This window comes from Mesocricetus auratus, unplaced genomic scaffold, assembly GCF_017639785.1.
Source record: "Mesocricetus auratus isolate SY011 unplaced genomic scaffold, BCM_Maur_2.0 Super-Scaffold_100004, whole genome shotgun sequence".
In the NCBI taxonomy this organism is placed as follows: Eukaryota; Metazoa; Chordata; class Mammalia; order Rodentia; family Cricetidae; genus Mesocricetus; species Mesocricetus auratus.
The window spans coordinates 116,681,056-116,697,191 of NW_024429189.1; the positions used below are offsets into that span (position 1 = coordinate 116,681,056).

Sequence of the window (16,136 nt, forward strand, 5' to 3'; positions counted from 1 at the left end):
CTAAAGACCATCAGACAAATGAGATATCTGAAGAAAAAAACCAAATAATCCAGAAAAAATGTCTCAAGAAAATGAATAATTTGGCTTAGTGATATAATACATTTCCAACAAGATAAAATTTCATAAATCTTCCCAAATGTTTGGGAAGACATATAAGGCAAATAGTCTTTTCGTAGTCCCAGTTCAATCAAAAATTAAAGCTAGTTTTGGAGTTACATTGTGACTCTCTCCTTCTCTAAACTCAAGCATGCTTGCTAAAGGAAAATCCAAAAATCTTTGTCTCATGTCAGAAAAGCCACCTAGTGTGTGACAGAAGAAAATCCAAAATTAAAAGGACTATTCTATTGCCACTAATCTCATACTCTTTTGGTTTTATTTTGACTCTTTAAAACTTTTTAAGATATACATATATCTTAAATATATTTTTAAACTTTCTGTTGTGATATTAGTGGTCATACAGAGTATTAACTAATCCTAAAAAAGGCTTCACCTAATTTCCTGTAAATAATTTCAGGCTTGAGTCTAAATTAGGTAACTAGGAATTAAGTTTTTGTGCTCTGGATATACTTAATAAATTGTGGTTCTTTAAGCTCTCCATGATCTGATGCATTTGACATTTAAAATGATTAAGTTTTCTGCAGTGAACTGTGACCATTCATAACAGCAACCTTTGAAGTCTCCAAAAGGATGATGGGGCCCCACAAAAATGATTCTACCTGGATTGTGGTAATGCCACTAAGTCAACAAACACCACCCCAAGATCAGACAGTGAAGTCTGACTGTTCAAGCAAGCTCCCAGATCTCTGTAACACCTGGCTGACACCATGCAGAAGACAATGGAGCTGTGCCATGCCACAAAACCACGAGCTAGCGAATTTTGAGGTAGTTTTTAATGCAGTAGGAGCAAACCAACCACCTATGTATTCCCATATATCGCATTTCCACTACTCTTCAAAGTTCTGGACCTCCAAGTGGTGCTCTAATGTTCTCCAGAAGATCCTCATTCTATTTTGCCAGTCACATCACACATAACCATAGCTAATTTATTGAGAATGCGCCGAATGTAAACATGTCCACAAAGACCGTCCATGTGACCTGTCTTCTTGATCTTGTCACTTTTATGTGGAAGTAGTGGAAGTTTCTCACAATGTAAACCTGACCACATCTTTCCCAGGTTCACCCCCCTACTGTAATGGCCATGAGGGGCACTGTGAAATTCAACAGATACCCAGACTCTACAGATGTCACTAGGCCACACTTGACATCAGCCTGCCTAGGAGGATATTGAACAGGGCCCCCTGTGCCTTCTTGTGAGTGGAAATCCTTGCTATGTCTGGCAGATCAACACTTCTTAGGTGCAATATGGAATTCCCAAAGGTGGGTGCAAGCCCATTCTTGGCTTAAAGGCTTCATGTCCCTTAAGGCCAGTCTCAGGTATGTAACTCCCCATCTTCAGGAAGTCCAAAGTATAATTTCCAAGTAGGTAGTTATAGTGTTTACCAGCTGTTAAAACTGATACTTAATTAACTAACTCACTTTTTAGAAGAGGCTTTTCTATCCTGCTGCTGAAGGCCCCCAAGTGCTGGGATTATAGTTGTGTGATACCATGCCTAGTAACAACTTTTATATTCTGCCATGTGGTATTACTTCTCTTTCATCTTGAACCTCCTATTTCATCTCCATGTCTGGCTGATGACTCCTCTGACTCCGCCCTTCTTCCCATGTCCTTAGTCTGGTTCTCCCACCTAATCTAAACCTGTCCAGCTATTGGCCAGTCAACATCTTTATTAAGTCAATCACAGTGACATATATTCACACAGTGTAAAGGAATATTCCACAAGTATGGACCTGGATCATCTGGTAAGTGCGCTGGGTTTTTCGGGTACTTAGTTAACCCCCATCTCAATACACACTCTTGGAAAGGCTATTACCAGGTGCAGCCAACACCTCAGGATGGGTGTTATGTTCCATGCTTTGAGGACCATGGGAGCACAGCTGAAGTACAGGGTGGTGGTTTATATTTTCATTAATTCATCCAGCTATTTATATCAGAATGGAGTTAGGAATATTTATGCCATGCTTTCAGTTACAACCAAATATTACTATATTATTTTGTTACTTAATTGTAATTGTTTTCCCTCCAGCATTGGCTGGGAACATTTTAAGTTGACCTGTGTCTTTTGGTATGATCACATCAGTGTGTGTGTGTAAGTGTGTGTGTGTGTGTGTATGTGTGAGATGTAGTTTTTTCTTTTCTTTTTGTGGGGGTATTAAGACAGTGTAACCTGGCAGTCTTAGAACTTGCTCTGTAGATGAGGCTGACCTCAAACCTAGAGATCCACCTACCTGTCCCCTGCCCACCCTGAATATTGGGATTAAAGGCATGTACCACCACATCTGGCCAGTATTCAGTATTTATTTCTTTTTAATTAAACATTTTAAATGATTTATTTATCTTCCTTTATGTGTGTGGGTGTTTTACCTGCATGTTTATCCATGTGTCATGTGACTATGGAAGCCAGAAGAGGGTACTGGATCCTGGGGAACTGAAGTGGCAGTCTATTGGCTATCATGTGGGTACTGGGAATGAAAACTGGGTCCTCTGGAAGAGTAACCAGTGCTCTTAACTGCTGAGACAGTATTTCTTTTTCTGATTCATCTTGTGTATTTTCTGCCTCATTGCCCCAAGGAGCCCTGGTTTCTTTTATTGAAGAATGGTATTAGAAACCAGGATCTCAGGCTCAGCTAGTAAAGGTGCTTGCCGCCAAACACGATAACATGAACTTGATTCCAGGAATTCACATGGTGGAAGAAGAGAACTGACTCCTGTAGCTACACACACACACACACACACACACACACACACACACACACACACACACACGAGGAGCCAAAATCTCTGCACTGGTGTGCTCTTTGCTGTGTAGTACCATGACCTCTAACAAAGAATTACACATGTGTGAATCTATGCATATGTGTATTTCTGTAAATACTTTTAAACAGATCTCACCTTTTTATTTGTAAAAACAGTATTGGGCAGTGACCACTTGCAAACAGTGTGTAGATATGTCATGTCAGCCCATCTGTCTTCACATTAGCAGATAGAAGCCTTTTCTAGAGGCCTTCAAACCTTTTAGAGACTAAACTGGAGCTGAAGCCTGAGTCTGAGCTGGAGCTGCAGCCTCGGCTATGGGTTGGCATAGCCTGTAGTCCTTGGCCATGTAGCTAGGAATCTGCTTCCTAAGCTTAGAGTGAGTGATGGAAACAAGGCAGCTGAGTTTGGAGTTGGGGCTTTGGCATCTTGGACTTAACTGCCTTAGGCTTCATAAGATGGTATCTGCATGTGAACTCATTGCCTTCACATTGTTTACCTGCATCTTCTCCAGGCCTTTCTTGTGCTTCTTGGCAAAGCACATGTTATTCTGGAACTTAGGGTTGACCCCCTTAAGAGATTTGTATCTTTGTGACAGGGGTTTCTGTGTCATTTTCAGAATTGGTTATATGTGATGTGGTTCTTGGATTTGGCCATGTCTGCATGGTAACTCACGGCTCCAGAAGTGCCTAGGACCACTCTGTAAATATCTGTATATGTAATCACTCACATATATATTAAGCTGAACATGAGTTCATATTGACATCTCCAATTCTCATCCATTCTAGCTTCCTTCCCAGAAGTCATATTTATCTAAACACTGTTGCTCAGTAATTTCTCTGCTTCCAAAAACAAAAACAACAACAACAAAACAAAACCGAAAAAAGTCTGAACTTGACAAGTAACCAAAAGTCAAGTTCATATGTAAAAGGGAAAAAGGGAGGTGGCTAACTTTCTGCCCAGTCTCTTCCATGAGGCTTCCCATGGTTCTGAGAACGAAGAACAAACTTCTTGGCCTTCAAGGATTTGCAGAGACCTGGCTCCTGTCCAGCATAGCCCTATCCCCTACCAGCTTCCTACCTGGGTCTCCTGCAGTGACCATGCCCCTCATCCCTATGCTCATAGCTCTCTCTTTCACCCATCCCAAGACATCTGCCCATGCTAGTCCTCTGCTGAGTCTCTCTACCTTGTTCTCTGTACCACCATCCCAGCTTGTATACAACCATCCCATCCCCAAGGCAGGTCCAGCACCCTGTCTGAGACACCACCGCACATCGTACTGTATGGCAGCCCTTACTTCAGCTGCAGCGTTACCTGTGGGTAACCCTTTCTCCTGGAATATCACAGGTATTTCCTGAAGATAGGGATGGGCTTTACCTAGCTGCTAGTATACAACAGGAGCTCCAAAACTACTCCTGCACGTCTCAGTTCTTTATTCAAAGAGTATTTATCAAGAACTCCCTAGGGGTTGGCTCCTTTTTAAGTCTCTGAGGATTCAGCAAGGAGAGAGGCAGACAAAGCATCTACTATACACTTTTGTTTGTTTGGTTGGTTTTTTGGAGACAGTGTTTCTCTGTGTAGCCCTGGCTGACCTGGAACTCACTCTGTAGACCAGGATGACCTCAATCTCAGAGCTCCACCTGCCACTGTCTCCTGGGTACTGGTGTGTGCCACATCTGCTCTTTATAGAGGATGGCCTGGGCAGGTGTCTCTGAGAAGGTGACATGTGAGCAAAGACTTGAGGGCAGTGAGGGAACAGAGTGACCTCTGGGGGTGTGCTGTGAGGCAGGACTGCACAGGACAGGGAGGAACTATGACCACTCTAATGGTTGGGATTTCATGACATCCCATAGGTCCTGAGTTAGTTTACTGGAGGGAAAACTTGAGCTTCGAGAGGGAATATGCACAATGTCATATTTCTGTGAGGGGTGGAGATGGGACTGCACAAGATCTGGGCAGGTTTCCCGTGGAGATCCTAATGGGCCAGACCTCTGGAAGGACAGGGAAGACAGGCCTGTTCAACTCTGCTGGCTCAGCACAGGGCCTGGCTATGTTGGCCCACAAGACTTCCAAGACAACCTTTACGCTCCAAATCCCTTTGGAGGAGGACCCACGCGCCTTTGCCAGTGAGAGAACTAAGGAGCCAGGGTAGGGCCTTCTCACCTCTATCTTCTGGATGGCCTCTGATCACACTGGTGGATTCCTGAGTCTATAGCCATGATTCCTCTGGACAAAGGTGGACACTGATGAGCTAGCCATCAAGTCTTCCCAGAAACCACAACCTTACTTTCCTTACCAGTCGTCTCAGGAAGAAGTTCCCCTTAAAACAGAAACCTGTGCACAGAGCTGCGATCCAGGTCAAGGGGGTGTCATGTTGGAGGAACTCCTCCGGGTGAGGGTCTGTGTGTGAGGAAACCAGACAGGCTGCCTACAGAAGGGGACTTGCAGGTGGCCTTGGAGGGTAACGGTGTGTGTGGCTACCCCAGGAGGATATCCATCAGAAACAGAAGTGGGCAGAGGCTTCGTTTCAGCCTTCACGTGGCGCCTGTGAGCCATCGAGTCTCACTGAGTGATGAGACTCTGGACCTGCAGACCTTGAAAGGGATCCTGGGTCCTACCTGGAGTGGAAAAGGCATCCCTGGGTGCAGCTAGGTCTCCCGAGAGGCAGGGGAGGGGTCTTCTCTCCCGCCCCTCCAACGCCCCGCCCCGCCCCTGCGCTCAGCGCCGCAGGCTCCTAGCCTCGGGTTTCCCTGGCCAGCGCGCGCGGGCGAGACAGTGGTGGCCCTAGGGACGGCGGGGGCCGGGCACCCGCAGCCGCCTCCCTCTCCCTCCCCACGCTAACTCTCCGGGCGCCCTCGCCCGCCGCGGGCGGAGCTCGATCGGCGGCGCTCCAGGATCCCCGCTCCCGCCCTTCCCTGTCCCTTCCTCCTCGGAGCCCCCCAGCGGTCGACGCGGTGCATCCCGGCCCGGCGCGAGCAGGTACGTGCGCCCGGGCAGCCGCTGCTGGCGGGCCGGGAAGGGGGCGGGAGCCGAGGAGGGCGAGGCGGTGGCCGGGCCGGGATCCGCGCACACCCTCGGCCGCCGGGAGCTCAGTGCTCCCGCGTGCGGAGACGGGGGAGGCCCGGCACGGCTCCGCACGCCAACCGCGAGCCGCCGGTGCAGGGCCCGAGGCGGGGAGTGGCGGCGAAGGACAGCTCGCCTGACCTCGCGGCCGGCCGAAGGACACGCGACCCGGGCACCCTAGCGCACACCGGCCCAGCCGAGTCCAGCCTCCCCGGGCGGCCCCGCTGCGATTGCTGACCGGCCGGGTCCGGCCTGCTCTGGCCCGTGGCATTGGCGGTCAAGGGCAGGAGCAGGGGGTGTGAACTGCGGACCGGCGGGCGCGGGGGAGGCGGGAGGCCGGGGCTCTGGGGCTTTCCGCGCGGAACTTTGGGTATAACAGCGTGGACCTGCGTATGTGCATCTGCACGCCCGAGGCTTTGTGTACTACGAGTGCGTGTGTCTATCGATTGGGTTTGCGAAGCTTCACCCCAGCCACGCAGTGTGTCGCGCTCCCGGGTGGGTGTCAGCGTGCGCCATGGGTGGGGGTGTTGGAGTCGAGCAGGTCTGGGTGGATCCGGCTTAGATCTCAGCAGTGCTAGAGGTAGTCTCTGTCTCCTTTCTCCCTGTCTCCCTCCCTCTCTCATCCCGCCCCATCTCCCCCAATTTTACCCTCTTTTGGGTACCACCAGAGTGACCCGTGGACCTGTGAGTCACAGTTGTTTCCCGGGTCTGTGGATATTGCTGTGGAAACAGTCCCAGGGGCAATGAGTGTGGAACGGGTGGGGGTGGGAGCTTGCCTTTCAGGAACTATAGGACTGCAGATACAATAGCTGGTGCGGTTTCAGGTTTGGGGGTGTGATCCGTGGACACCAACATCTGTGTGGCTCTGCTTGTGTCTGGGGAATTGATGGGCATGCCCTTGAGTAACTTGCTAAGTGTCTTATGAGAGAAACAGACATTCTAAAGCTATTGGAGAGAGGCTCTCCTTGTGTCTGCTCTTTCACCCAGGCATCCTACGACAAAAGTTTTAGGTAAAAGAGTCTTGCTCTAAGAATTTGGGAGGCCCCGATATCTTCTGGGAAATGGAGGCACTAATGTACCAGTCTAGAAAAGGGGTTATGGGCCACTCCCGAGTTCTGCAGGCTTACTGAGGACTTGATGGGTGGGGGCCACAAGGGGCACCTACTTCAGGCTCTGAGTAGCTTTTAGTGCCAAGAGCAAAAAGTCGACTATCCTATCTGGGAACTGAGGGGAGACGGGGTGGGGGTGGGGTAGATTCAGAGGGATGCTCTGCCTTCAGGATGCCCATGCTTAATGTCTCAAGTGAGGATTCAGAGAGTCAGGGAAGGAATGTGGAGTGTGTGGGTTTGCAAGTGTGTGGGGGAATAGAGATTCTTGGGGTGCCCATATTCAACTATTGGTTCCTAGTCCCCATACATACCATGGGATCTCGCCATGTTTTCTAAGATAGTGATAGAGCCGAGCTATTCCCGAGTTAGTGCTAAGGCGAGAGTCTAACAGACATTCGATGCTCAGCAAGCATGTGTCAAATGGACACGGCGGAGGAGGGGCACAGTGCTAGAAGGGAGTTGTAAGCAGGAACAGCCTTTGAACTGATATGAAAGGCTATGTGTTTGCTAAGAGAACAAGTCCACATGGGAAGGTCAGAAAGACTTCTCACATTCAACCCCTGGGAGTTTCATTCATTTATTCATCTCATTTACCATTGCTCCATTTATTTGCTCACATTTGCACAGAAACACGGGCACCCACAGAGCACTGGAGAATGACCTGAGAATACAAAGAACCAGCTTTCAGGTGTGTAAACACATCAGAGCGTGAGAGCCACTCCATGCTAGGGTCTCGGCTACCTGGGCATTTGTGTGTCAGTGCTGTATTCAGGACATCAGAGTGTGTGTGGAACATTGTGCACCTGCCGTGGAACTGAGGAGAGTTGAGACCCACGTAAGGGAAAGGGCCAACTGCCAATGCCAGCTGTATATTGTGAGGGGATGGTGGCACATGGCAGTCACATTTGCAAGAGAGGTTGGAAAGGGAACCTGCTGCATCTGTGCGGCTCTAGGGATTGGCCTGACTGGGGCAGAAAGGGAATGAGGAAAAGACAGATCCATGGACACACAGAAAAGCTGGGATCGGGTGGTCTGCTCTCCAGCGGAGAAGCCACGGCAGTCCTGGGTCAGCACGTTTATTACACACAGTTGAATCGGGAGGCAGGGTTATTGTATATGCCTAAGTGAGCAGGCAGGGATATTACAGATGAACAGGGAGGCAGGTGTAGCTAACTTGGTAGGAGCAGCCTCTGCAGGGGAAGTCATCAGGCCATGTGGGGGAGGGAAAAGTGGACATTTTCTGCACACTGTCTACATTTTCATTTGGACCTGAAGAAGGCTTTGCTGCCCCTCCGAGTCTCATGTGGGGAAGGCTTCCCCACTCCTGTGGGACCAGTCCTTGAGATGGCCATCCCTAGGTCAACAATACACTCATTGAGAACATCACTTGCTCCCTACAGGAATGCAAAGCTTAAAAGGTGAAATCATTATATATATATATAATATATATATATACACACATATATATATATGGCACGAAACTAAAGGGCCAGAACCCAATGAATAGAATTGGAAATGAAATAAGCAGAATTCCAGTGACCTCAGTCTGGCCCATGACTACAGGCTGGTGGCCTTTTGGCACAAGGGCATGTGTGCAGAGTCTGTGTGCTGTGTGTCCAGGGATTTGGTAGCATCTTCTTTGTCCCCACACCCAATCCCTGCCTGCTCACACAAAGGCATTTGACTTTGAGCTCAGTTAAGGCTTCTGCTCTTCCCCTCCTTCCTCCCTGGACCCTGTGCTCCATGGGTGTGACCTTCTGCCTTCTAAAATCCTGCTTCAACAACTTGACTGCCCACTTCCAGTCCTCCGTGAACTGACCCAGGTGATCTTTGGGATCCCCCTTCCCAACCTCTGCCTGCTAGGGAATCTCCCACTCTGTTTTTGGCAGTTTTTAGATGCCATCATCCTACCCCAAGATTCCCCAAACTTTCATCCACTAGTTCCTATACCACCTTGACTGTGTCTGCCACACCTCATCATCACCTCGTCTCACACATGCTCATACAACATTGTGGGTTAGCTGAACTGGCCACAGCCTGATGAACACTACCCTTACCACATCCAGAAGGGAGGCTTCCCATTTTACACATGAGAACACTGTTTCTGCAGAGGAGCTCCATCACAACTTAAGCACAAGCAAGGAGACTGGGATATGGACCTCATATCCACTCTGAATTCTCCCATCATGGTGACATCCCATCATCGATACTTCCTGGGTACTCTACTGTGCACGTTACACAGGGGTCACCTCAGCCTTTCCACTGTGCAGTAGGGAGTAGTATTAGTATTGTCACTGGGAAATTGTTTCAGTAGGGAAACTGAGGCCCAGACAGGATAATTGCACCAGCCACTGTGGAGTGGTGACCTAGCACAGGCCACATTGCTCTACTGTCCATAGCCTCCCACAGCTGTGCCAGGGACAAATGTGATGTTGAGCTTCAACTGATATTCTGTTTTCTCTTCTAGCTGCCAAGGGGCCAAGGGATGAGCTGGGGTCATTCTTCCCAATGGCATCTCCCCCTGGTCTGGAACTGAAGACATTGAGCAATGGTCCCCAGGTTCCAAGGAGACCAGCCCCACTGGGTCCAGTGGCGCCACCCAGGATGGGTGTGGAGAATGCCTGCTTCTTCTCCGAGGAGCATGAGACTCGTTTCCAGAACCCTGGGGATTCCAGACTGGGTAGCTCCCCCAGTCCTCCTGGAGGTGTCCCCTCACTGCCCCGGTCCCAGAGGGATGATCTTTCTCTGCATTCAGAGGAGGGGCCTGGCCTGGAACCTGTGAGCCGCCCAGTGGACTATGGCTTTGTTTCTGCTCTGGTTTTCTTGGTGAGCGGGATCCTCCTGGTGGTAACCGCATATGCCATCCCTCGAGAGGCCCGAGTCAACCCTGACACAGTGACAGCAAGGGAGATGGAGCGCCTAGAGATGTACTATGCCCGACTGGGCTCGCATCTGGACAAGTGCATCATCGCAGGCCTGGGGCTGCTCACAGTGGGTGGCATGCTCCTTTCTGTGCTGCTCATGGTCTCTCTGTGCAAGGGGGAGCTGTACCGCAGGCAGACCTTTGTCCCTGGCAGGGGATCCAGGAAGACCTATGGCTCCATCAACCTGCGCATGAGGCAGCTCGCTGGGGATGGGGGCCAGGTCCTAGTGGAGAACGAGGTTGTCCAAGCCTCAGAGACTAGCTATACCACCCAGGGCTCTTAAGTAAGAGTCCACCCTATCTTGCTGCTTTAGTTGCAGAGCTTGGAGGTACCCCCAAAGCCTGGGGCTTCAAAGTGAGATCCACAGAGGGTCCTGTGGAGGGAGTTTTGGTGCTGGGGTGGGGCAGCCTGGGGTCTAGCTTAGGCCCTACCCAGGCAAGCACTGCTGATGTGTTTTGCAGCTTGAAGTTTTTGCATAAAGTTTTGTTTGGAGGATGGCTTCTGCTGCTAAAAATACATTTTTGGAAACCACTGCTCTTAGAAGATGAGGTTGTTTGGCATTTCTCAGGGTTGGGAGTCATGTAAAAGGTTGCTTCCACTCTTCATGTCTTGGGGAATTCTGAGAGTGTTGGGTGACCGTCTAGGGTAGAGTGTGACTTCATGATGATGGGAGAAGTCGGTTCTGAGGTGAGCCCCCTGCAGCACCCTACTGACTGAACCATAACCCTGCCCTCTCCAGACCCCAGCTGCCCAGTCCCTAAAGTGAGGAGTAGGACTGGGTATCCTGCCATAGGCCACATCTGCCCTGAACAGGAAGCCAGTCTGCCTCTGGCCAACCTTCAAGGAGGGATGAGGGTGTTTGGCAGGGACTGACCATTGTCAGTGCCACCTTCTAGCCCAGCATCGGTGACTACTACTGCCAGGAGTCAGTGGTTCTCATGGCCCTGCTACAGAGCCTGGGTGAGTGGGTTTGGTTCAATCCAAAATTTGACACGGTGTGAATTGGTCTTGGAATTTGACTTCCTGTGGTGGCTAATTATCTGCAGTGGCATATTTACAAAGCACAGTTTTCCCCGGGTACCTATGTGTGAGGACTTGGTTGTATTTCTGTGGGCATGTTGGGGGCTTATCACCTCCCCCCTCATCCTGGTAGCAGAAAACAATTTTCTTTGATGCTGAGTTTGTAATGTCTGCCTTTCCTTCTCAGTGAAGTTCAGCTGCCAATGTTCTGGGCAGAAATAAGTTACACTTAAGTGGCCCGGTTACTCCAGCCACGTAGATTGCTGCCTGCATTCTTCAGTGAAATATCCAGGCCCCCTCCAAACTCTATTTAAACTTATGACAATGGAAATAGGCATGGGGAGGGGGGAGAGATGTTAGTGGCAGGCATTTGGGGAGCACTGTCCAGTCCGAAAGGCCCCAGAGGACTTCCGGAGCAAATACTCCGGAGCAAATACTGTGTAGGCTGTGGGAAGACTCTAAAGGATCATTTCCATGAGCCCTCGCTCCAGGCAGGCTCCTTATCCTCCATCTTGGCTGCCTTTATTCGCTGGAATCCTGGCTCTTGGTGGAGTCAGGAGATGGGGTGGCACAGGCTGGGGAGGCCGTGACTGTGCGGAACATGAACCTTTAGCCCAGGCAGCTTGAACATCTGGGCAGTGTAATATCACAGCTTCTGAAACTGATCAAATGTCTGCTCACGCTGGCAGTTTTTGCCTGGAGCAGAGGGCTGGGGGAGGGCTAAGGGGTACAAAATTGTTCAGCTTAGTTTTGGAGGTTCTGCTGTGGTACGGAGAGGGTTTGGCTTAAAAAGAACAAAAACTCAAGAGAGCAAAAGGTCCCAAGATCAGGATATATAAAAATAATCAGTTTTTTCCTGCTGGAGCAGGAAAATACTAGACAAAGTGGCAGGAACTATGCTAGGTGAATTACAGCGAAATGGGGCATTGCCAGTGATGAGCCCCAACTTCCCAAATTCATGATGATGATAACAAATGTATCAATTTATGAAATATGGATTCCTATAGCAGTACAGGGGGTCATGTTAGGCTACAGTACCTACTGAGAGTACATACCTAGAACTGTCCATTCAGATCAGCTTAAACACACTAAAATGTACTTAAGGGCTAAATCTGCTAGAAAATAAAGGAATGGCATTTTTTTCCAAGCCAGGGGAACCTGCTTTGCATTCCAATGGGGAAACTCCTTTAGAAACCACATGTGAATGGATCAAGGCAGTCATTACCTTGTCAGTGAATTAAGAAGATTTGAGAGATGCCAAAAGCATTTCCCCAAGATGCAGCTGAGATCTCCCAGCAGGTGGACCGAGGTTTAGGAAGGAATCAGGGGAGAATGAGGAGTGCTGAGAACTTCCTGTGGGTTTCTTTGGGATTAGATGTAGAGTTTTCCCTGTTGTTGCTGGAACATGCCCATCTCACTTCTAAGAACTGCCTCTGCCATCCCACAGACCACTAGGCCACCAAATCGTGCTTCCCTCATTGTATCTGAACAGTGATTTCAGAACTGGTAAGATCTGGGTCTGAATGAGTTCTATCACTTACTGGCTGTGTGACCTTGGGCAAGTTACTCCACTTCTCTGTTTAAGTGGACTAACTGGATCATGTTGCATTCCTCGGGTGAGAAATATGGTTGGCATACATAGTAGGTGTTCATGTTTGAATGAAAGGATGAAGCAAAATTTTCTATTTCTGTCAGGGCAAGTGGTGCCCTGTGCAAAGTTCTGGCGCCCTACAGTCCCTGCCTAGCTCCCCAGAGCTCTTGCTAGAGTACTGTTTTGGGGTCAGAATTAGGGACACAGAAGATCCCATGACTAGAAGTGGGGATGTGGCTTGTCAGTGGGCTCTGCAGCTGGAACACCCCTTTAGCTTTGTTTCAGGAGTTTCCCTGATGGAGAAAGGTTCTTATTCCAGCCCTGGCAATACATAACCGAGTGCTAACTGGGCCCAGGAGACACCTGCTGGGGAGAGGAATCTGTGACCCAACTCCTCTGGCTCATCTGAGGCCCAGGGGTTTCTAGGCCCAGGTGTTTAGGCCCATGCCTGTCATCACCTCCACTTCCTCGAAGCCAACAGGGGCTGCTGGGTGATCCCACCATTATTGCTATTTTTCTTGGAAATAGCACCACCTTCCTAGGGATTCTCTTTCAAATGTCCTTCCTACACACACAGTTCTGTGTGCGAGCACACACACACACACACACACACACACACACACACACACACACACACACAGTATCCTCTATCTACATCTCTGCAGCTTTCCATTCGACCTTGCTCAGGAGCCAAGGACTCAGCCTCTGGCTGCAGAGTGCTAACCCAGGGCATCCTCTGGAAGCTGACGATGGTTTCTTCCTCTGTCTGCCACAGATCCTGTGGTTTTAAGCTTTCCATCCTCCCAGCAACAGCCCAGTGTCCTCTCTATAGTTCCCCTCCTGTTTCCTTTCTAGAGAAGGAGGAGAGTTCTGGGGGATTCCAGAACCCTGGCACTTTGGGAGTGGACTGAGCTGGGAACTGGGAGAGCCAGGTCATTGTGGGTAACAGCAAGCAGAGGGCAGGACAAGAAGGTGGGGGCTTCAGTAAGACAGAGGTGAGGTTCTGTTGGGGGTGTCAGTGGTATGGACATCGGTGGGGAGATGTCTCCCATTCAGTTTGTTGGTTTTCTCCCTAAATTACCCAGGGTTAGATTCATCTGGGAGAGAAACTTGGCAGGGTCTTGGCTGAACTGGAGTAGCAGGGAGTGCCCATCAGTGGAGGGATGTTAACATTTACTTGCCAGGAGTTAGGTATCTTTAGAGATAGGACATAGAGGAGTTAGTTGGATTTAGTCGAGGCTCCCCAAAGCTTCCAACTTGTTAATTTGAGGTGAACCAAAGTCGTCAGGGCCAGAGCCTGGCTTTTTGTCCTGCTTTAGCTTCCTGTTCTTGAGCCCCTGCATCCTCTTACCCACATTGTTCCCCTTCCTAAGCTGGTTTGTCCTGAGCAGATGGACAGCACAGGACACCTGCATGTTGCAGAGTGACACACAGTGTTGGAGCATTGCCTGCACCCAAGTCTCAGAGGGACAAGAGGCAGAGCCCCAAAGGTCCATGGAGGCTGATTCATCAGACTGTGTAAGGAATGACTGCTCAGGTGCTTGGCAATGGCTCAGTGCCTCCTGGCCCATTTCTTCTTCCGGGAAGCAGCTGTGCTAGTCCTAATGCCTTCCCTGGAAGACCACAGTGCGGGGTTAATTTGTCTTTACAACACTTAGCACAGCGGCCTGCATTTCCTAATTGTTCAGTAAACAGCTATTCATGTTCATCCAAGGTATCGTTCCATGGTTCAACAGATAAACACAGTCCTGGCTGGGGCTGCGCCCAGGCTCTTGTGCAGGACGGTGTGACTGTGCAGTGCTGTGGGGTACAGAGTATGAGAGAGCGTGGGGGAGATATGCAGAGGAGGAGGATGTGTTTGGGTCAGGAAGGTTCTTTTGGAAAGGGGGTGCTTAAGGAGAACCTTAAACAACTAGGAAGATGTGGAGAATTGGTGCAAGGGCCCCGGGCAGAGAGACGCATGATCAGAGGCTGGGAGGTCTCAGCAGCTGGCGTGTGAGGTGTGGACAGGTGGCACCCAGGTGACTGAGGACTCCCGGTGGGGACTTGGGCTTCATCATCTGGAGAAGGGGGATGGGCAGGCCACTATAAGGAGGTTGTAAGGCAGGAGTGTGGCAATGTGGTGACAGGGCCTGTCCTCCCTATATTTGCAGGTTTGTCTGGAGACTGTCAGATGCACCGTGGGGGCAATGCTGTAGCACCCCTGACCCTCCTTTAGGACTTTTACTACAGCCGGGGGACATTTGCAGCATTTTCCTATTTGACTCCCGAGTCTCCAACGCCAGTGTGGCGGCTGCTGGTCTCCTGGGCTTAAGGAAAAGTAGCAAGTGAAAAGAGAGTCACTAATCAGTTCTGGCCCAGGGGAACAAGGGGACAGGGAAAGAAGGCAGCTGCCATGCCAACCTCTTCCTGGGAGGTGACATCTGGGTCAGTACTGACTCCAGGGCCAATGACATTCAGCAAAACCTCTTCCTTTCTGTCTTCCAGCCTCCCTCACTCCTTTGTGTAGCCTTTGCGTAGCCACAGCTTTCATTAAGGCTACTCATGAGCGATCTGTGTCACTGTGGCTACACTCTCCCAGTAGCCCCTATTCTTTCCCTCAGAGATTAAAGCAGGGGAAGCAGGAGCCCAAATGCATATGTCTGCAGAGTTTTGCAGGTAATATGAACAACAGTAGTTGGCCATGGCAGTGGTGGCAGGATTAAAGGAAGCATCTGCTCTGGCCCTGGGCAGCTGTGGCTTTGTGGTCACCAGAATCCCGAGCTTTTCAATTGCAGCTGGACAGTTGGACTTCGTGGGTGTGAGGGTGTGGCAAGGTGAGAACTGTGGCTGAGGTCAAGGGAATGTCAATGAGATGTCATCTTCTGGGGCCAGGGACGCACAGCTCCTTTCCCTGGGGCATTCATAGAGATAGGAGCCTTCAAAACTCTGGGCACTGCTGACCTGCAGGCTGGGGACTTGATGGAGCCACCCAAGCATCCTGATTCCTTTCAGCAGAGGGTTGAGTAGCTGTTATGTCTTGTTTTAGCAATGAAGAAATGAAAACCCAAGGAGTACTGACAGAGGCGTCTGTGCTGGCTTGAAGGGGTGGTGGTGTCAGGGATCAGGAAGAAGGGCAGGTCCTTGCCTCTCAGAGATGTCTGCCTACCTCCAGGAACAGGCTGTCCTGGCTTGGAGAGCAAGTCAAGCTAAACAATGTAGCTAGAGGCCTCCTCCGCACCACGGAGGCTGGGTGCTGACCAGGGTGCTGAATAGATGTGCTGCGTCCTAACAGGCTAGCAGAGGAGGAAGGGAGCTGGTGTGTTCTTGTTACTGAGGACCCTGTGACTGTTTTGATCCACACCAGAGCAGGGAAGCGTCGGATAAGAAGACGGAATTTCTGTGGTCTGTGTGGCCCTGTGGAAATCTTTCTCACGCATCTGCTGTGGACTTGCTTTTTCATTTGTTTAGTGTGGAGCAGCTTCTAGCCTACCCACCCCAGAGAACCAAGGTGAGCAGCAGCTGGGCCATATGACAAGGCCCAGAACAGAGCCCAAGCCCAGTCCTGGGGCCCAGAG

At 50.1% G+C, this 16,136-nt stretch overlaps 1 protein-coding gene across 3 annotated transcripts; it reads left to right on the forward strand.

The window, feature by feature from the left end:
• The first annotated feature begins 5,688 nt into the window (after positions 1-5,688).
• On the forward strand, positions 5,689-10,499 carry Tmem74b (transmembrane protein 74B). Of its 3 annotated transcripts, none has more exons than XM_013115221.3 (3): positions 5,719-5,851; positions 7,672-7,732; positions 9,512-10,499. In XM_013115221.3, exon 3 carries the CDS (start codon positions 9,553-9,555, stop codon positions 10,249-10,251), a length of 699 nt encoding a protein of 232 aa, XP_012970675.1. In that variant the 5' UTR covers positions 5,719-5,851; positions 7,672-7,732; positions 9,512-9,552; the 3' UTR covers positions 10,252-10,499. The 3 variants fall into 3 exon arrangements, with proteins under 3 accessions (XP_005072589.1, XP_012970675.1, XP_012970676.1); XM_013115222.3 differs by lacking the exon at positions 5,719-5,851 and adding an exon at positions 6,284-6,430; XM_005072532.4 differs by lacking the exon at positions 7,672-7,732 and having other exon boundaries at positions 5,689-5,851.
• The last annotated feature ends 5,637 nt before the right edge of the window (positions 10,500-16,136 follow it).